Here is a 22,626-nt window from a genome sequence, read left to right as displayed (position 1 = left end):
ACTCCTCCTACAGTTGATGATGTGCATGGGCTTCAGCTCCATTGTTAGATTTGTTCCTCACACATCAGGTGAGGATCCGAATGGAGCACAGAAATGAAAGAAGAAGGCCTTGCACTATGATAGAGGAATTACAGGAACCTTTTTCAATTGTGTTGTAGGGGCACAGGCTCTGTGGTGCCTTTGAGTATGAGTGTCTGTACTTTCTCTTCTAAGAGACGTTGATGTCCTGGGGAGAGGAAAGGTTTGCAGGAGAAATGTTTAGTGGTTGAGCTTTGAGTTCCAGGCAGTAAACCTGATCTACAACAGATAGGCCCATTGATCTGAGGGGATCTTTTGCCACTGTTGGTGGAACCCCAGACATCTTCCCCCAACAGGTTTTGTGTGGTCAGGAGGAAGGGCGACTGAGTCACTCCATTTATCGCTCCCCCTCTACTCCTGGCTTTGGAGTTGTTATCCCATAAGCTATCCTGGAGTATCCCTGGGAGAGTTCCTGATGTTGCTGCTGCCTCTGATTGGTGGCGGAAGTGTCCTGAGAGGTGGCTTTGACACCACCATAATACTGGGTTCTATGAAAGGACCCAGAGGGCAATGTGGACTGAAGAGCCCTTAGGTGTCTGTGTCTTTTTAGATTTTCTCCAGTATCTGATCAAGAGGTGTTTCCTTTCGAAGGGCAAGCTGATCAGATGTAGCTGTACTTCTGGCTTGAAGCCCAAGATACAAAGCCGTGTGCGGAGCTCAATGAGGACTATGAGGACTCTCGTGTTGATTTCTCTTGCGGAGATGTCAGCAGAGTTTAGGGCTCATCTAATGGTGGTGTTAGAGATAGTCTTGCCATTTGAAACTAGCTTCTGTGCTATGTCACATCTAGAAAGTAAGTTGAACAAGTTGGCAATGCACCAGTGTAGGAAGCTGTTTTCTTTTAACTTATTTAGCGTACACATGTAGGGGTACACCATACAAAAATTCCAGATGACCCTTATTCATTTACAGAGGCTTACTTTAATAATCCTAATTGTTCTATTTGCGGTAGTGTGGTCAAGCAGCTCAGGCTAATCAGAGGAGAATGTTGAACATTTGTTCTACACAAACAGGCAATAAATGAGACACACACTCAATAAACAAATCCAAGATCAAGTTATAAAACTATGGCAGTTTTTTATTTAAACTCCTTTAGATGTTATAGATTTTTCAAGAAAAACGATAAGAACAATAGAGCCATCAGATCTTAGGTATGAACCTTGAATGCGGTAATTCTATCCTATGGGAGCAACATACACTGCACAGGTGTAATTGCAAACACTTTTGAGGGTATCTTCCAGGACTTAAGATCCAAGAAACCACCAGCAGTTTAGTTTTACTTGTCATGATGTGTCTGGGTGCAGAGGTGCTGTTTGCTTTGGTTACCTCAAGTGCTAGGTGTCGAAGGAGGACCTGCAAAAGAGAGGCTGCAAGGGGGGGACTTGGGGACAGGTTCACCAGAATCCAAAGGCAGGCTCTGCTCTTGAGGGTCTCTGGAGCACAGGGACACTGTTGGTTTCAGTGAATTTGGGCTGATGGGCTCCGGTGCAGAGGTGTTTGGAGGCTCTCACTTGGTTTTGGTGAGCTAGAGAGGAGGAGAAAATAGGGCGCAGGGTTATGCTCAACAATTGCCTTGTGAATCCTGAAGTCCCTCGATGGGAGGTCGATGTTGGTTTTGGTGATGCCTGGACTGGATAGGCAACAAGCCTTGGTAGTTGCAAGGGCTTGGTACCCAGAGTGCTGGTGCTGAGAGGCTCCCAGAGGGGTTAAGGTTTCTTTTCTTGGTGAAGTGATGAGGCTGACATCATGGACTCAGGTTCTCCTCAACCTCTTCCTGATATGTTGCTCCCTCAGTTGGTCTGAAGGCCAGCAAGAAGGAGTACCGGATTGGTGCACTTGGTGCCAGCAGATGCAAAAGGATGGTTCCTCTACCCCAAGGGAAATACTGCTTTGTAGTTGAAGAGTGTGACAATTCTCCAAGGGTTTCAGAAAGCTGTTCAGCTTCTGGATGAATCGGCCTTCATGACTGTTGCAGTGCAATCAGCCAGGGAGGGTTTGGCACCAATTTTGGTGCAAGACCTCTATTCTCACAACTATTACTCTTCTTTGTCTTACCTTCAGTTCCAAGTAGATGACATTGACTTCATAGTATCAGGGGGACCCCTAATTACTAAATTTAGGGACATTAAGGGGAGTGTAGGGTTGTAGCAGATGGGCTACTTACCCCTGGGATGACTACATCCCCTACATGACCACTTCCTATGCAGTGGGCATATTCCTGACTCGAAATTGCTAGTTTCACCAAAAACAATATGGTGAAACCCTTGTTGGCTCTGCAGTTCAGGTAGCCCACCTTAGGGGTGTGACTAGCTTAAAAGTGCAACACGCCTCCTGAATGTCTAATTTGCCATCTGCTTTGGTGCCAAATGGGCCTCAGGGCATATGTGGTGCTCCCCAGATGTGGGGGGACGCCAGGATCACATATCAAAGGTGGCAGAGGCTTTAAAGTATCTGGCTTTTATATGCTAAATCACTAGCCATCCTGCTGCAGGAGGTGTGATCCCCTTCCTCTGGAGCAGGCATTGTATCTGGCCTCTGAGAGTGAGGCCTCTCACATACAGGGGGTCAGAAGTGTGTCTGTGATGGCAGTCTGGTCAGTACCTGCCAGCCAGCACACTACGAGACTAGTACTTTTTCAGGGGGTCACCTCTAAGGTGACCTCTGGGTGCATGTACCACTACATCTAAAACTCACATCAAAACAGATTTATTAGCATCAAAACAGATTTATTAAGATGAGATGTTTGATACCAAACACCAGTATGTTCAGTAAGCCTCATGTAGCTGGGTAACTCATAATGGCCAGTGCCTAGTACATGTCCTCAAAATGGCTTCCACAACACTAGCAATGTCTATGGAACTAGGCATCACAGAGGTACATCTACTCTTGCAGATGTGGCCTCACATGAAATATAATGCACCCTGACGTAGGGCTCTAAGGTCTCACACACAGGGTGTGTGCAATGTAGTATTTTCAAATGATTTGCAACATTTCATGCATTGTGCATGGTCCCTTAGGGTGGCATAATACATGCTGCAGCCCCTAGGTATCTTCTTTAGTACCCATGCCCTAGGTGCCAGGGGTATAATTCCCAGGGACTTACATGGGTGCTAAGGTCCTTTACAATTGGGTTTCAATTAGACATTTACCATGTTTTAAGGGAAAGAGCACCTGAGGCCTGGTTACATGGGACCCAGTGTACTTTTAGTCAAAAAGCATCAGTACTGGGGTACAAAGTGGGGATGACCATGTCAGAAAGGGCACTTTCCTACAAACAGTGGTTGGCTGGCTATGCAGCTACCCTTATGTCTGCTACATCAATCTTTGTACTCTTCTTGCATGGCAGCAGGGTGTCACCAATACCCTGGGCATTGGATCGCCTACGTGCACTATAAGCAAGTCTCGTGGGAATTGGCTCTATATGTAAGGTGAATCCAAGGGAGAGGGTGTATATTTTTTATCTGTCTTTCACCAGATTTTAAAGATCCTTGGAGTGGACTTGTACATGCTCTTGAGAATGAGGAGATACTGGACAGAATGCTGGGTGTTAGAAAGTGTTTCAACAAGGAAATCCTCCTCCTCAGGGATTATGTATAAATCAACCGTGTGATGCCCCTCTTTTAACATTCAAGATCTCAGTGGTTTCAGCGCTGTGATATCCCCTAGAGGATGAGAGTTGCACTCTACAAAAAACATAAATCAAAATAAATAAGGTGTCCATCCTGTGAATAACCTAATGATAAAAGGTGGTGTCATAAGGAGTGGATGGCTGGAGGGGTATAAATCAGGTCATCATCCCCTGTGGGGACGACATTATAGCTATCCTATGGATCATCCATAGTGTGAGGATTTCACTGGGACTCATAAGGGTCCAAAGGATATGGAGAGCTAACCCCCCATAGGATGAATGTGGAGAGACATCCGGTGAAAGTAGCAAAGGTGGTCTATGTGGTGGCGGTGAAGGGGGTGGAAGAAGAGGCAGTGATGTCAGGGAAGAGGGAGAGGAGAAGGAGGAAGATGTGGAGGAAGAGGAGAAGGAGAATGAGAAGGTGGAGGACTGGTACCCCTGTCCTGATTTGTCTTTAGTTTTGGATGTGGTGGAGACTCCAAGGTGTGTTGTTCCTCAAAGATGAGCTTTTTATTTTTGGGCAGAGGTCACACCTTTAGAGGGGGTGTTGCTGAAATGTTGTCCCTTCCGCAGGGAATGAACAGTCATTTCTGCCAAGGTGCTGCATAATAGGATAATTGCACTCTTTAGTCTGCAGTGGACTGAGCATTTGTTGATCGAGTCAATGTCAAGAGAGTTTTCTGCTTAAATGGAGGTCTTGGCACTGAGTGATGTTTCTGCTAGTAAGAGAGTTTTGGTGTTAAGGGCCCTGTAGGTTTTGAGGGAGCTGCTGGTATCAAGGAAGGCCAGGTCTTGTGTGGATGTTTTGGCACTGTGGTTGGAGCATGACCCGAAGCCCTGTGTTAGTACTAACCATGGCTGGAAAGCAGTGGCAGACCAGAGGCTATTCTGGGGGTTGTAGGCTCAATGCCTGAACATCAAGGGGCCGGTGTGTAGCCTGTGAATGAGGTCAATCTGTAATAGGTTGGGATGTCTGTCTTGGAGCCCAATGGTGAACTCATTTTCAGGCAAGGGGCTGGTCACACGCTCTTCTTCAATGTCCTCACAGAATATGTCTGGAATGTCATCATCTGTCGCTAATTGCACTGGTACTTGGGGCTCTTTTTGCACTTGATGGCAAGTCAGGCAGAGTAGGAGGTCTCGTTGTTGTCCAGCGATAGAGTTTGCAGACCTGGTGGTGAGTGGTGCACGGGGACTTCAACTGACACTGCAGACAGTACTGAAAGGGAGTTCTTTCCATCACGGTGTCTGCATTCTCAAGGATGGAGTTCCATGAGAAGGCCCTTGTTGACACACAAACCCAAGACAGAGAGTCAAGGGGACCCAGGTCATAGAAGTGAAGTGAGTCTTGGCTGAAGTGAAGTGGCTGGTCAATGGAAGGACCAACCTTCAGCTCCTCTTCAACATCCTTGCCAAAAATCTCTGGAGTGTCATCCTCTGTTGATGAGCCATCATGCGTCGAGGCAGTCGCTAATTGCATTGGTACCTGAGGTTCTTTTTTTTGACTGGATAGACAAAGATTGCAGACCTAGTGGTGGTCTGTCCACACGTACTTAGAATGACCCTGTGAACAGTACTGAAATGGAGTCCTTTCTATCAAGGTGTTTGCATTTTAGATGACGGAGTCCCATGAAAAGACCCCAAGAGGGGCGAGGCCTCAAGATTGGTCATCAAGGATTCCCTGGTCGTAGAACCAACAGAACCATGACAGAGGTGAACTAAATGCAAAAAAAGATTGTCTCTTGCCAACTAGAGTGAAGGAACCGAAAGTCTCTAAAGATGATCACCACATGGTGTAAACCCAGAGCTTCAGAAATGCATGTCCGAACACAATAGTGGAAAATAATCTAATATTGGAGCCGATGCCTGTGCGTATTACCAACTGTAGGAGGAGTCAATATACCTTGTGACTCAAAAGGCTTTTTTGAAGATATACAAATTGCGCAGGTCTGAGCCCAACACTATATGGCAGGAGTATGCTGAGCATGTGTACACAGAGCTACACATGCCATGGGCAGTAAATTCCAATTTAACATGTGGTGCCCCTTTCTATCACTTTAAAAATGCAAACTTAGTGCAAAATGTTAGTTAATCTGCCCCTACCTGTCTGTCTCTCATGACTAGAGGAGGCAGGGACCTGGTAGATAAGCAGAATCTTGCTATTATGATTATTTTGATCTGTTTCCAGTGACATGCTAATTCAAAGTCTGAGCAAAGTGGGGACCAACTGAAGTAGAATGCAGGTTGAGCTATGGGGATGAATAAAGAATGTTTGCTTTTTTTGTATATGTCAACATGTTTGCTTTTCTGTGTGTGAGAGCCTATGTGGTTAAATGAATGAATGGATGTGTATGTGTTGGTGTGCATGTCCAAAGGGGGTTGTTCCCTGGACACTAGATGCCAGAGAATCTTAGATAGTGCCACTAACATGATGTTATGCTCAAAGGGGTTAATTGAGTTGGCCATTAGAAACAACTGGCTTTTGATGTCATTAATGAGTTCTCCTCAGCAGCAACTCATGTTAATGACAATATCGCCTCAATGTTTAACATATACTAATTTTCATCAGAAATATAATGTCTGTCGGAGACCACTATGATCGAGGTCTTTGAAGGGTCTCTGTAGAGTGATGCCACTAAAGATTGTTCTGTTTTTTTTGTTGCACTGAATGAATTGTTAAGCATATAGTAGAAGGGTATGCTATCATTTAAAAGCCAAATGTTACATGATATGCCAAATGTTGGTAAATCATTAGTCTGGATTTTGGATTTTAGAAAGTATAGGAATTGGACCAAAGAGAAAAAATATTATCCTATGGTGAAATAATGTTTTTGGATCATTCTTAAGCAAGGTCTTATCCACTATTCATCATCTAGACCTTACATACTCTGTCCCAGGAATTAAACAAACTACTTCCCATTAGGAATCTAAGATAGTACATATTACACGATTATCAGTCTCCAGATAACTTTACCTTTAGATACACCAGATGTGATGTCTAAAGGTCGTAGCAATAGTCTAAGTAAGACAGAAAAAGCAGAACACAAAATTCTGTGTTGAACATCAGGCACAATGCTTTAGATAACCCATCTAAAACTGCAGACAGTATTCCAAGACATGGCCTGAGACCCTGACATACTATGCAGGATGTTGTCTCTAAAACTCATTGCAATAGTCTAGGCGCAGTCACCAGATTTGGGCATAATATTCCATTTGAGAAATTGAGGATTGGACACAACACTGATCAAGTGCTCCAATACTGGTACTCCAAAACTAGTCTCCAGATTTGCCCTCTAGAAAAGAAGATAGGATTCCAAAGGAGGACTCTGGAATGGGGCAAAATATGACTGATAAGGCCACCAGAACATTTTGCAATAGTTTAGATTGGGTATAATAGTCAACACAAGGTTTTCAGAAATGGAAGTAAGACAAAAGATTAGGCCTTCTGAATTTAACTGGACTGAAGATCTTCAGACTTGGCATCTATGAATGCAACACAAGATATCAGTCATTCATAATGGGGCACAATACCCCATAGGAGACCTGAAAATAGGTTGGATGTGACCTGTAGAACTAAACAAAATGCACTACATACAATTTCCAGAAGTGAACACCGTGTACTGAAGGTAGCCTCCAAAAGAGGACAGAGGACCTCAGATGTGTTCCCCAGATCTTTACACATTACACCATATATGTCTTTTAGAACTAGGCACAATAATACAAGTGGAGGCCATGGTGCTTAAGGCAATACAACAGAGGTGGCCTCTAGGACTGAACATGATAGACTTGACAAATCCTCCAAACATGGGACAAAGTGCAAGAGTAGAGTTTTAACTGGATGCAAAACATTGTAAGACTGACTTCCTTGAATGAATGCATCATTTTATTTGTGGCCTTCAGAATTGAACACTATGCATCATTGATAGCCTCCACATAATATGCCGACTGGTGGCTACAGAATCCAACAAAACACTTCCTATATGATATCTAGAATTGGACACTTTATGCCAGATGTGCCCTCTAAAATTAATGATGTTACTATAGGTAAGAAACTATACAAAATATTATAGATTGGATACCAAATTTCATTTGCAAACGTGAGGTATGGGCATAAAACAGCAGATCTCCCTTTGTAGGCGAACATTGACAACTAAACATGACAATTCAAGTATATTATTGGGGACTTGACAACAATACTCCAGTTGTGGGCAACAATATTATCAACATACACCAGTGAGGAGCTCTGCCACTAAATATAATACCCCTGTAAATGAGTCCTCCAGGAAAGGACACAAATGTCAGGTATGACCTCTTGAATCAAACACAATATGCAAGAGTTCACCCTACAAAATGGACACAACACACCACAAGAGACCCCAGAACCCTAAACATCACATCAGAGATGGTCTTTAGAACTAGACACAACATTCCATATGTAGCCATCCCCACTGAACACAATGATAAATGGCCCCAAATCATAAAGGTATTGGTGTATATAAGTTGAACATTTCTAAAACATGAGCTTACACTATTAAATGGGATTCCAGCATGGTGTGAGCAAAGACTATCCCTTGGTTGTAGCAAATCAGGACAGTATACCTCTTGAAGAGGACAAATAAAACATTTGAGTTTTTCTGTATTCCTATGTCTTTTAGAAGGCACACACCTAACCTGGAGATTTTCTATTGTGAAGGGCAGGAATTCATCTGTTTTAGATGAGGGGGAGGGGAGAAAATGATTGTCTAGGTGTACAAAAAGAGCTTCTCTATTTGTCAAAAAAAACATTTTTCCTGTGGAGAAAGAAATAGCACTTAAATTGCATCTGGTTGGTATGCTTACACAAGGATAACTGTACACATACTACGTTATATGACATATAGAATTCACAAAAGAATGTTGAAAACTGAGAGTAAGGCAGTTTCCTATAAACATGCATGGATCCCTTTGTAAATAACAAAAAAATAGAAAAAGTCTTGAGGAGTTATATCTTTAGTTTTAGAATTGGGCTCCTGAGAAGAACTTGCCAAAATGTATATGCAAACTACAGTGGTAAACCAACCATACCGTTCTGCTTATGAAAGCTCTCCCTCTGCACCCTAATAACTTTCTTGCTCTCTCCATTATATCATAAACACATATACTGATGATATTTCGTCTGAGAACTACAAACATCTCAAGAACACTGACATCTTTATGGTCTCTGTAAAAATACCCACTAAAAGGTGCATAATGTTCATACAGCTGATTGCTCTCTTCGTCTGTTTCCACACCAGTATTCAAGATTGTGGTACAGATAAAAAGGACAATTAAATATTAAAAGAACATAATTTGTCATCAAATTTGATACAGAAGCTCTCAACACATCTTAAAACTGTACTTCTCACTTTCTAAATTGTTTTGTGAGAGCTTTTGGTGTATAGCTTGACAATTAATCACATGATACCTTCAGCAGACTTCTTGTCTCCAACAATCCTTTCAAGAACACCTCGTGGAAGTTTTTCAAAGGCGTCATCAGTTGGCGCAAACAGTGTGAAATGGCCAGGTTGTCCAAGAGTATCTAGCACTTCAGAAGCAAGGGCAGCTGCCTAGAAAAGATTTACAAAGCAGAAATATAAAATGTCTGCATCAAAGGTCTGATATCATTAGGGGTGATTAATTCAATCAGCTAAGTGTTGCATTTGTTATTGTATCTGGGACTGGTGGCTTTAAAGGATGCTGTGGGTCTTTTACCCAAGCATATTGGGTTTTATGTATGGCAGTATTGTTTTCTATAATTTTATGGGTAGCATATATGGTTGGTGGAATTTAAGTTAGCACTTAGGGTACTACTACCATTCTTTATGTGATAAGACCAATTATCTTTGAGTATCTGCAGACAATAAACTTCTGCAATGTGGTTATGCCTACAAATGCCACAGATTGTAGTGACTCTTCTTGTGATATGAACACAAAGCTAACTATTAAGATTGGCTCATCCCACTGCAAGTGGCCAGTTTATTAGTATCCTATGCGTTTAAGACAACAACAGCAAAAACAGATAACTTGAAGATGACAAGAGGCTATCTATACATGTTTTGGTCCTGGCTATTGTTTTCCAGAAGGGCATAAGACTAATAGGCAGCTTGAAAAAGAAGGTAGTTTGGGAGGGAAAAAGAGGTATGAAATTCAGACCAAAAATTACAATATAATAAGAATACTATAAGGTAACTGTTAAATAGTGATGGTTTCATGTGGAACAAACAACTAGTTCACAGTGGTTGAAACCTGAAGTGGATATTTTATAACAGCTGGTGTGTTTTGAAAAGCTTTATGATATTTGCCTGGTCAAAGAAAAGTAATAATGTGTGTGACTGCAAGAATAAATAGTATCTATTACATTTGTGACTAGTGTTCTATAATATGATTTCTATATTTCTTTTCTCAATGTGCCATGTACTATGTTTTTGTGCTTCAGATCACTCTTCCCCCACCATTGTTTTCTAATGATTGCTAAAGCATTATAATGTGTGTAAAATCAAAAAAGGTGTTTAATAAATGAACTCTTCATATGTCCAAACAAAAATAGTTATTTTTATTATTTGATGTATTACATTTTATAGAAATTTGTACTCATTTATACTTTCAACAACTCTTGAACATATCTTAAAAGTAAAAAAAAGGTACAATGCCAACATTTTATTAACATTTCTATAAATGTCATTTGGACCGGAACGATGAGCACTATAGTAAATTATTACAATTATCTATTTAACACAAACGCAGAACGAGTCACAATGACTTAATAGATGTAATAAATAAAAGAGCATTTATACATGGCTATATTATTAGCATTCTCTTGCATCCACACTTTGAGTTGTTTGCAAGCAATGGAAGCAAATCTGAGGCATCTGTGTGCCTCTTTAAATGGTTTGACACACGGTGTTGCAAAATCACACAATCATGCAAAGTGGTGCAAAGTTCAAAGGGTATTTAGTGAAACACTTTTTACGCAAATAGTACTTTGTACTGTATTGCTTTGCTTTACTTCAAGGAGACATTACATGGGGGGGGGGTATGTGGGTGTTCCAGCATAAGCACTCATGATTTTGATGAAATCCCTAGTCACTGAAATCGTCCGACCAGGATTTGAAAAACATAAATCTTCTTGAGGCAGTTTCAAAGTTTGTTAAATATATTTATTTTTCCAAGCATTTCACACATGGTATGTGTGCTGCACTACATAATAAACATCCAGGTCCTCATTACGACTTTGGCAGATGGAAAAGCCCGTCCGTAGAAGCCATGCAGTCAGAAAACTGGCAATGCAGTAACTTGACCACAGGGCTGTTACTAGTTTCCTGCTGGAGAGGTGGGTGGAAACAGTCAGAAACAACCCACAACATTGATGCAGGCTCATAATAGAGCCGGGGGCAATGTTGCTGTGCCTCAGGTGCAGCAGCACCTGGCACGCTTTTCACTGTCTGCAAAGCAGGCAGTGAAAAGCGTGATGTGGCTAGCCAGGGGGGCCCCCAGCGCCCCGTTTCGACCAGCTTTTACATGGGGGTGCAAGCAGTGCTGCCCTTGTGAATTGAGACCACCAGCACCGCCAGACCATCAGCAAAAATGTAGGAGTGCCTACGGTCCGACTGTGGCTTGTTCACCACAGTCATAATATGGAGGGTCGGCCGCTGCATTGGTGGTGGTGAGACCACTTGTAAGGACACCCCCAGTGTCTGAAATTCTTTAAAAAATGTCTAGGCATGGACATTTCTTTAGAGGAATGGCATACTTCAAGAACAAATCCAATGCTAGACTTAATGCCATACCTATGTACCATGATGTAAAAGTGTGTGTGTGAGGTGCAAAATTGTCTTTTAATTGCACAGCTCGTGGCGCTAGTTAGCCTGTTTGTTCATTGGTGCAGGGGAAGAGAGCAGCAGCAGGGCACATTAAGTAAATGTGGCTTTATGATGCTGCTGCTTTCTTCCTCTTTTGCAACCCAGTATAGCAACTTTGTTGCTGCAATGGATTGCACTAGAATTTTTTTAATCTGCTTCTTGATGCTCTAGAACAAGCATTTTTTCATCTGCTTGCATTCAGAGATCCCTATACGAACAAAAATTAGGTTGTGATAGCAATCAATGTAGAAAATCCAAAACAATGATTTAAATAATAAAAAATATAGACAAATTTATCAAGACATAGAGTCCGTGTGGGTAGCGATTGAAACGCAATGTACAGAAGTGCTTAGGCAAAATAAAATAAAATAAAAATATATATATATATATATATATATATATATGCAATATTTGTATCACAGATAAATCAATAGCAATACAGACGGTTGGACAATAAGTTAATGTACAGAAGAGTCTTTATATGTTGATGATGGCATTTTAATCCTTTCCTCAGAGTAGATCATTATCAGGACAGGTTTAAATGTGGGCTTAAGTAGGGAGGGAATTAACCAGTTCAAATGGTAGCAGGAGAAATGCACTAATTAAAAATAGGATAGTTCTTCTGAAAATATACAAGAAAAGTTGGAGCACCAGAAAAGTAACTCAGATTTTTTAGAGAGGCCAACCCTGAAGACCCAGGCAGGGGAGAGGAAGAGGACAGCCGTGGATCAATAATGTGCATATAATCAATGCAGAAGTATTACCAATGGAGACCTCAGGTAGAGCAGGTATCCTAGTATTTCCCGTTCAATCTATAATCCCCTTGGCCATGGAGGTTATTCCCATCTTTAATATATCTACACATATCTTGTCCTTCACTTAAATATCTCTGATGAGGTAAGGCTTATCCTTCATTCAGACTGAGTTAGCCAATCACCTTGAGCTTCAGATGGAAATGCCATTCTTTCCTGAACACTCTTCTAGCCGTACGTCAGACAGTACAATTTTACATATGCCTTCCATTTTCTCTCCTCCCAGGAATACTCTTTCCCCAGAGATTTTCACCTTTGAAAAACTAGGCTAGAAAACTGCAGCAGAAGGTTATCCCATCATTAATTCCCTTGGGAGAGAACTGCCCTGCATACAGGCAAAACAAGTAACATTCTGATAATAAAGCCTGTAGACAAAGGGCGCATAATAGTCACCCAAGATTGGGGTGACTATAAAAAAGAAATTATGAAACAATTGGAGAATTCTGAACATTATGTCAGATTAACTTCAGACCCCACAAAATAATGCAAAGAAATCATTCACACTATTACTTGCAGAGGATTTCCATAGTCAGAATTAATTTCTTTTTCTGAATACCAGAAATCCTCATACTCCTGTTATGTATACCATGGTGCATAATTCCAGTGGCTTTGCCTATAGTTTGACTAAATGGTAAGCCACCTCAGTATCAAAACAACCCTTCCTAAGGGTACTTTGGGGAATTGGCAAAATATTGTATGTATGTATTCTCTATAGATTAAATTTATACCAAGTGCTCTAATTTTAATTACGTACAACATTATTTCTTGTTTGTTTCCTGTCTATGTTTGTGTTTTATGTTTATTCTTTATATGTAAAGTAAGTACTCAGGCCTGTATTTAAATATGTCCTGATGATAACCCTACTATGAGAAAGGGATATAAATGTCGTCAACAGCATGTACAGACCCTTCAAAACATTATTTCATTGTACAACTGAGGGGCTGTATTTCTTCTGATTTATTTGTGATACAAATGCCACACTTTTAAATCACATGTATGACTTTTTTCCCTGAGCACTTCTGCATGTCACATTTGAATCACTACCCACATCAACTTGATGTTTTAATAAATGTATTTAAATTGTTTCATTATTAATTGCATTGTTTTGAATTTTCTACATTGATTTCTATCACAACCTAATTTTTGTTCTGCAGCACATATAGAAAGAGAAAAAAAACATGAAAAGAAATTAAGCTATTTCTCCTCATTACGCCTCACCTGGGAAGACACAATATTTTGATGCATTCCCAGGTCTACCACTAATAGTAAATTTGGGCATGTGCCAAAAAGCAATGGGTGTATGCATGTATGCTCCATCCATGGAATGCCACCATGATGCAGGGTAACACAAGGCAGAGATTTGCACTGCTGTGCATTACTCTACATTTATCAGGACATGGAAGGGCCACACAAAGTGGCTTTACATCACCTGATAAATCTTACTTGGTTTTTGCATCACCCATGTGTCCCCTTTCATCGTGTAAGGGCGATGCAAATCCTTTGTAAATCTAGGCCCTTTGTTTCTAGCTGAAATTGATGACATTTTACCAAACAAATTGTGCTATGTGCAGTGTAGCTCGCTTTGCATATTTGATAGGTTTTCTTTGATTTGTTGATTGCTGTAGTCAGGTATTAAAGGGTTACTAAGGAAGTGAAATCTTTGACCAGGATGCAATATTGTCTGTAGCTTGACAGAAAAAATTAATCCTGACATGTTTAAAACTAATTTAAACATGGAAATAATGATTGTGTCTAGGTCATAGAAAGGTTTTGCATGATGAGTTCTGCATTTTTTCCACACTGCAGCTATTATTCTCATGAAACAAGATATTGTACGTGCAATTACATTTCAATCATTACTGTTATATCTGATCCATAAAGTCTTAATTCATGACACTCACTAGAAATTCATAATTGTAGATAGAGCCTTATTCTGTTCAGTTGCCTCCTTATGAAATAGTGACTTGAGAGCCGAAATGCACTCCCCTACTATTGTATTGTATTTTCTTCAATGATTTTGAATGCTCCTCCAATATAGACAACGTGAAAGAATAACACTGCATAATGACCTACCATACGATCCCAAATCACAAAATTTTCTTCAAATTGCTATTAGTCAATTCACTGTAATGCATGGTTCTTACTTGCTTGCCATAAAAGTCTGGAACTGACACATCTGCATAAGTAAAATGGTTATTGAGTCTGTGAAATCACCCTCTGGCAGTGAAATCATTTAGGACCATTGACATAATAAATGACTTGTACTCACTCTCAGAGATGACAGTTCATCTTCAGATTCAATGTAATCTTGTATGGTGCTGCCCACTGCAGTCACCACACGATCAATCACATGAACAACACCATTTGTTGCAATCTGGTTTCCATGGATGATCCTGGCACAGTTAACAGTAACAATCTGCAAAATATTAATGAAAAATATAAGCATTAAAAAATTGCTGCCCTTCAAGTCTTCTAAAATAAAGGTACATTTAGTGTGAAATAAATCAGAGCTTCAGACTAGATCACAAGTGCTACTTTTAAAAGCAATAGAATAAAATGTGATCTCTGGAAACTGATTAATGAACAATTAATTGGGCATTTGCTAATAAGAAAAACATTTGTCTACTTCTTTGCACAATTGTATGTTGATCCCTTAAAGCCAAATCTAATTGGGCCGTGCTTTGGTGTTCTTCTGAAATAATTTTTGGGTTGGCTTTGCCTAACGAAATATCTTTTATTTCATTGAAAGAACTTTGTGTATTTCTATAAAGCAACCTACCCTAAGAGCACAATTGTGAGGGAAAGCAATGAAGCTCAATTTTAGGAATGGTACAGACTAAAGGAGACAATGAAAACTCAAGATGTTCAGAACAATGAACAATTGTTCAGTTTTGTGTTTGTATTTATTATCTTACTTGACCAATTGTTTGCTTCACACACAAAGGATGGTTTAGATAAAAATGCTTATAATTGCTGTCTATAGACAACTCCTGTTTAAGTTTAAACTGTTTCTAGTTGGCTTCTCCACCCATCAATGAAACAAATATTAGTATTAAGCTATAACACTTAAGAATTTATTAAATGTGGACTTAGGACAATGGATCCCTGTCAAAAGTGTAATGAATTTAGTTAATGTAGTGACCACTTTCCTTAAGTGGCAGGAGGCCAGAGAAATGTTAGGGCAGCATCCCTGGCAAACGTTCGTGCAGAGACTAATTACAGTAACAATATACATGCTAGGACATCCATTAGTTGAATAGGTTTGAGGAGTTCTTTGCTAAAGCATGAAAAATACAAAAAGCTCCTGTTAACTTAGTCTTTGCATTTTCACCAGGACATTAAAGTAAAAAAGCATTGAATATTATTCACAAAGGTAAACATACGTTTGGTGTAAGTTACTCTATTTCTTGCTATTAACAAACTATGAATGAAGTGTTATGTCTATTATTTTTACAACTGCAGAGAATCTCCTATTTAATTTGCGAAGATCAAAAAGATACACCACATGTGTGAGTTCTCGTTCATGAATAAGGCCCATTATCTCCTTGCAAGTACCACAGTATGTGGAGCAGTGTTGGAGTTACATAATGAGACAAGCCACAATAATTCAATTCGGCATAGATCTTACTTTTCATTCTAAGTTAATTATTGATTTTCAATTTAGTCAATGTGGTAACAGACAGGTGATTAGCCATACAGTAGTTCACGGTGAACTTATGTAAGCTGAGGCAAAATATTGAATCCTACTGATTAACTGCTCATTAGTAGGGATCATTGTTCAGTTATTTGATTTCTGGGGGGGTGGCGTTGCCTGAGCAGTTGCTTAATTTCTGTGTTCTGTTTAAGTAAAGGTTATGTGACCATGTCAAGTGATGCAAAAGAAATTCACATTTACCGCTGATCTGTAAAAGTGCTAACAATGCAAAATCAAGTAGAAAGAAATCACAACAAAATGAGTAAAAAACACTCAAGAAGAACATAATTACCCCATTTGGATAATGGTTGATAAGCAGGTTCAGGTCATTGTACATGGATGTCAGAGTTAGACCATTCTTAAGGTCCTTGGTCAGCATGCGCTTATTGACCATGTGGAAGTGCAGGGCATTTAGCAGTTCAATATTTACATTGCCAAGCAAGCCGTCACGGATTTCCTGAAAAAAAAATTACGTTATGATTTCAAGGTCATCAGTCACAATCTTCATTCTTGTGCAAGCTAGCAGATTTACGCACTGTTGCTACTTTCATCTGGATTCACAAAGGTGTTTGTGAACCAAGGGTCATGAAGGTGTGCAAATAGAATACTTTACAAAAGCACATTCAAGTTCATGATTCACAAAGCATGTATTTACACTGATAAATACCATAGTATTAAATTACACCAGTACCATGTCATTTCAAATATAAATAGATCTTCTGAAAGTAGTAAGTTCTGGGCATTCTAGGGAGAGGACAAATGTGGGGAAAAAAAGGTGAAAAGCCACATATTTTATTATGAGGTTGGGAACGAAGAACGAACACTTCCACAATTGATGTGGACATAGGGTAATTTGTTTCCCCATGGGGAAAAATGTGTTTCCTGTAGAGAACAAATAGGAACAAATGAGCAAATTAAAATACACAAGTCTACGTTTAAGAGTACAGCTGGGAAATATCTTGAGTCCGACTTCCTGGAAGTACTCCTGAAATTCTTTGTATATTCCAAGAAAGGTTGAACAATCCTTTAAATGTCACAGTAACATTGCAGAGCAGTGACTGTTAAATTTAAAACTTGTGTGCACCCCTTCCGAATTTTTGCTTGGATATAAGCCATTTCTATGACTTGAAACTCAAAACAATTCACAAACTACACAGAAAGGTACATACATCAAACAAATACACCAAATGTGAAATGTTTTTCATTTACAAATATACAAAAACAAATTTTTAAGTTTAATGGGAACCTTGGAGCTTTTCAAAATTCTGTCTTATTTCTAAAAGATCAAATAATTTGCTGGACCTTATCAACATGCAGTACAAGAAAAAAGACCCAATTTCTATTTTGTTGGCATTCACCAGTGTTTTCAACATCTGCCAGGGTTTCTATTGTGTCCACAGTAGATTCTGTCAATTTAAGTGTGCTGATTCCACAGATCAAGCTAAGGATACCAGCTTAAGGTTTAGCCTCCCATTTCAAATGCTGTCTCATTTACATGTTGTTTCTTTATATATAAATATGTAGTCTGCTACTGTTGCTTAATTTTTCACACATTTGAATAGACGTCACAGACCTGAGGTTAAGAACCACCACTACACGGCAAACTTCCAACATTATTTTATTTTATTTTAAGATGATACCACAAAAATGTTATATCAATGTCTATAAGGTTTTTCTATGTCATGACCTCACAGATGTGACATCAGATTACCTATATTGATAGCCATGAAGTTCATCTGAGTTGTTCCCCTGCAGCTAATTAGTGTCTGGGCATGAATTTCCTTTACATAATAACAAACTCCAATCATTCTTCACACCTTCATCACTAGTATTATTTTATTAGCCACTCCATAAAAATTAGGCAAACTCAGAACATTCCAATTGCCACTAGGGTCACCGTTAGCTATATCTTGTTTGCAGGAGCTTTAGAAATCTTTGACGTCTACAGAAAGAAGGAGCTTTTTAACAAAGGAAAGCCTTTTTTTCATGAAAACCCTGTATTCTAAACTACACAGTTAACTACTTTTTTTTCTTTTGCAATAAACCTTTAAAGCGTGTCCCACTCAATGAAGCCTAGTGTTGCAATTCCCTACACTATGCTTTCAATTTTTCTTTACACTGAAAACTTTCCTCATGCCTAATATTCTCACAAATCTATGATTTCCTTGAGTCTGCCCCCATTTGAGTTGTATGGCTTCCCTGTATTGAAACTTGTAGTCTTCTTGTTGGTCTTGGCCATCTCTGCAGGGTCATCCCCAACCATTTTCCTAGCTCCTTCTGTTTTTTCTGAATTCCTTTTTATTGGCTCTAGCACTCTGCAAACTTTACCACGGGTAACCAGTGCTATTGTGCTTGTGCTCTCTACTCTACTCTCTAAAGCTAGTAAAATTGGTTTACACTTAATTGGGACATTTGATTTACTTGCAAGTCTTTAATAAAGTCAGATTTTCAGTCACAAATATGAAAATTACCATTTGTTTGTCCCAACAATTTGGTGCTTGCAGAATGTGTTCTGGGTCACGTGACTAGGTGTAGCTGGCAGTTGTTCACAGACAGCAAGCCAAAGGGGCAATAAGTGTTGGCAGGATAGCCATCTCTTATGTGATGGGGGGCAGAGCAGCAACCTACCACACTTGCACATCACAAAGTCTGCTCTGCTGCAAGATGGACTGCTACTCTGCTGCCCCGCTGTCTGAGTGAGAAGGACTGCACCTGCATCTTGGAACCAGGGCCACCAGAGTGACTCTGAGGGCTAGTTAGCTGGCCACCTGATCAGAGCTTCAGGAACAGAAAAGGTTCCAATTCTCTTGAACACTTCACCTGGATTCTGCCTGCTGTGAGTCCAAAATCCTTAAGAGGTGCACCTCCAGTCCTGGACCCTTGGAAGTGGGTATAGAGGAGCCTTGCCAGCCCAGTTGTGATCTTCACCAAATGTGGCATGAAATGTTGTGAAGCCCAGAAAAGCCTCGCAACATACCTACAGGATTCATCAGAACCAATGCAGAGTGATGAACTGATGCGATTTGAAGCAAAGCTTCGCAAGGCCTCACCACACTTCATCGTCGGGGCCAATGCAGTGCCACACAGCTCGATGCATGTCCTCTCAATGCATACCTCACAACCCCTTAGAACTGACAGGGGACAACATGAAGCCTCACAACGCAACACTGTGTAGCCCACACACCAAGGACATAGGGTACTTTGGTCAGCAAGCCTAACTGGGCCCTTAAAGCTGGCCAGCATTCCATCACCATCAGCCTGAACTAGTGACTCTGTCTCAGTTTGGCATGACCAGATAACTACAGTTGGCACTTTGTGCTTGTATGCACGTTTCCTACATACATTTTTACAATTGTATATCAATGGTTCTCATAATTGGATGTTTGTTGTTTTGGTCTCAAATGATATTTTAAATTGTACTCAATGTTTCTAAACTTGTGAGGGATATTTTATTGGGCTCTTTCAGTGCTATGAAATAATTTACACATTGCCTCTTATTCAAGTCTGCCTGCTTTTGTGCTTAGGTGGCAGAGGGTTGAGCACAGGTTAATTTGGGGTTTGTATGTGTTTCACCTTGATGAGAATTGTGGTTGCTGCTTAAGTATGGTTTCGCTCTCCTCATCCAGTAACACAATTTCCTACACTTCTTCATGTAAAAAATCATTGTCACTGCTCTGGGATCCTGCAATGGTCAATCACCTGATCATTCTTTGAGAGCATGTTTGTCCTTAGTCATTGAACCATACTGTGAAATATTCACCCGACTGGTGGATTTTCTACAATTCTGATTTCTACCTCTGGGCAATAATGTCAATAGGTCATAATTACATGAATTAACATATTAGATTCATGCCCACAGATATCTTTTATGCACACCTACAATGAATTTAGACATATATTATGTTGTAAATTGGACTTCCCTTAGTCTATGAGCATGACAAAAATACCAATGTCCTCACATTTCTCCTCTGTTTGTTGTCAACCAAATAATTATCCTTATCACACTAAATTCCCAGATTGTAATACTGGCATGATTTTTAGCATCATAAAGACAGTCAATGACATTTATTATAGCCTTTTTTTTTATAATAGTTGTCATGATTTGCAAAGTTTTGAGAAACTGTAGATTTAGATTACGTAAGCCCATTATGCATGTGAAGTTGAGAGGTAGGTGAAAAGCAATAAAGTTATGACTTTGTTGGTTTACCCTGGTTACCTCATATACCTTTATTGCTAACATCTTCTTTTCTTTACATTTCCTCTTAGCATAATGTCAAATGAGCTGAACATAGTGGATTTTCGGCAACAGTAAGTTTTATGTGTAATCATAAATGTCTATAGACTCTTGTTTTATGAAGCAGAACTCAAACGTATAAACGGAATTATCACGTCAAACACTACTATTGCCCCCATATCTGTCCACTATGTCCTTATTGTTGGGTTCCAAAATACATTTATTTTTAATTGAATTGTTCCAGTCCACTATGTCTACTCTCTTGAGTCTCTCAAATATTTTGCATGTCCTATCAGTGACATTGTATATTGTTCTATATACTTTGCATGTAAACACACATACATGTTTTCAATGGCAGAAAGTAAATTAAAAAGCAATATTCTCATTCTCTTTAAATCACGTATTGCTCTTAAATATGCTTCAATCACTGCCTTCTTTATTGCTCTTTAGCTGAAAAAGCATAATTAGTTTAATCCATGATGCAATTTCTCATTTATTGGTGTTTTTCTTGCATTGTCTGCAAGGAACTATACAAAATTCTTAACTAAATATTAAAGTAAGAGCATTAGTTTTTTCCATTTGATCAGATCATCTATTGACTTCAATGTAAAATCCGGACAGATTTGATTTAAATAAATATTTATAGCGAAATTAATAAAAAGATTAGAAATATTAGACTGCTATTTTCAAAAGAATACATGATACTTTACTATACATGTAGCTGAGTGTATTTCCCAGATACTGGTTGTAGAATGTTTAACTTCGAAAATGCATGTTCCAGAATTCCCAATAAATATAATTTCCACTTGTAAGGGATTCTGGTTGGTACATTCTCCAAAAAGAAATTCATAAATATTCATAAACCAGAAATTACCAGAATCACCTAACATAAAGAAAAGAAGCACTTTTAGGTAATGCAGGGAGATGGAAATTGAACATGATTAGGAAATGGTAGGACTTCCCAACAGTGACGTGTAAACGATAGAAGGAAGAAGAAAAAATATCATTACATTTTTAAAATGGAAGAAAAGAAAGCCAAGGAAGTGTATAGACAGTACCAGTGGCATATTCAGGACAATAGTAAGGGCTAGTAATACAGAAAAAGAACTACATGCAAATAACAGAAAGGCCCTTATGAATAGGTCTTAAAACACCACATCAATATTTTCTTTATTTAAACATATTGTTGATACAGCTGATATTTGACGACCTCGATTATTAAGCAATCAACATTTATAATAAAAAATATATTTACCTTATCTAACAGGTCCCAGGCTTCATTACTTGGGGCAAAGAAAGTAAATGATCCTTGTCCTTCAATTTCCTTTCTTAGATCAGATTTGTCAGAATAGTCTTGTGTTACAGTTGCACCAACAATGCCCAGGGTGCCATAAACATTGTCAATGGGAGCAACTAAAAATAAACAAGAGAAAAATCATATTGATTTAAAACAAAGTAAATTAAAAAGAAAACAATTTACAAATCAACTTTTTGCAAAAAAGGATCACTCATGCAATAAAATTTAAGAAAATATCACTGTGGTCCAACTCATTGTCCAAATATATTTCCAAGTATGTGACTACATGCTACCAAGAATCAATTTAAACTAACAAAATGTACCAAAGAAACACCATAAATCTAGATAATTTGACGAGGTCATTAATTCATTTCAGGACGGCCAGGTCATCATTGCAATACCTGACAAAATACAGCGGATGACCTGTCTGTTCTGGTTACAATGCATGTAAAGGAACACTCCCCAAAAAGGGCAGACTTGATATGCATTAAAATTTGGCAGCTGTTCTACATCTGCCAAACTCTAAATCCTTCCCTCAGTACTAGAATACAATTCTACATACAATATCTTAAGCAAAGGTTAGAAACATTGTGGATGTACAGGATGCCTCTGTGATATATGTCTCTGCTATTTACATCACCAGCGTTGATTGTGCGACTTGCTCTTGGTCTGTGTCTTATATGCCCCACATGTCTCATTTTACTGATTGTTTCTGTGACTGAGTGCCTGTTAAGAGATTAAATATTTTGTAATAACTGAGCATTTCCCAAATAAATACGCTCTTGGTGCCAGCACTGCACTTTCTGTTTATTTTGACCCTTTGTAAATGTTGCCATTATGTTAGTAGTAAGATAATTGCAGTTAATTAAAACCAATTATATTTTATGCAATTACCACATAAAAGGTTAAAAATTATTATAACATCAAATGGGAAATTCCAAAATTGTAACCAGCATTTTTGCACAATAAAATTCATCATGTGTTGCTCTTTGATCCAATTACCTAA

The 22,626-nt window shown here is 39.2% G+C and overlaps 1 protein-coding gene across 7 annotated transcripts in view; it reads right to left on the bottom strand.

Annotated features, from left to right (window-relative positions):
• The window catches only part of POSTN (periostin), a 197,551-nt gene that overhangs the window by 118,193 nt on the left and 56,732 nt on the right, over window positions 1–22,626 (bottom strand). For all 7 annotated transcript variants that reach the window (XM_069205499.1, XM_069205502.1, XM_069205504.1 and 4 more), the window contains exons 4-7: window positions 21,579–21,736; window positions 16,382–16,546; window positions 14,665–14,811; window positions 9,150–9,291 (exon numbers count right to left, since the gene is read on the bottom strand). In XM_069205499.1, coding sequence (XP_069061600.1) covers window positions 9,150–9,291; window positions 14,665–14,811; window positions 16,382–16,546; window positions 21,579–21,736 — 612 coding nt within the window. The remainder of the gene's footprint in view (window positions 1–9,149; window positions 9,292–14,664; window positions 14,812–16,381; window positions 16,547–21,578; window positions 21,737–22,626) is intronic.

Source organism: Pleurodeles waltl, chromosome 8 (genome assembly GCF_031143425.1).
Source record: "Pleurodeles waltl isolate 20211129_DDA chromosome 8, aPleWal1.hap1.20221129, whole genome shotgun sequence".
Lineage (NCBI taxonomy): Eukaryota > Metazoa > Chordata > Amphibia > Caudata > Salamandridae > Pleurodeles > Pleurodeles waltl.
The sequence above is the reverse complement of the archived record's forward strand: the minus strand, read 5'-3'. Positions and strand labels throughout refer to the sequence as shown.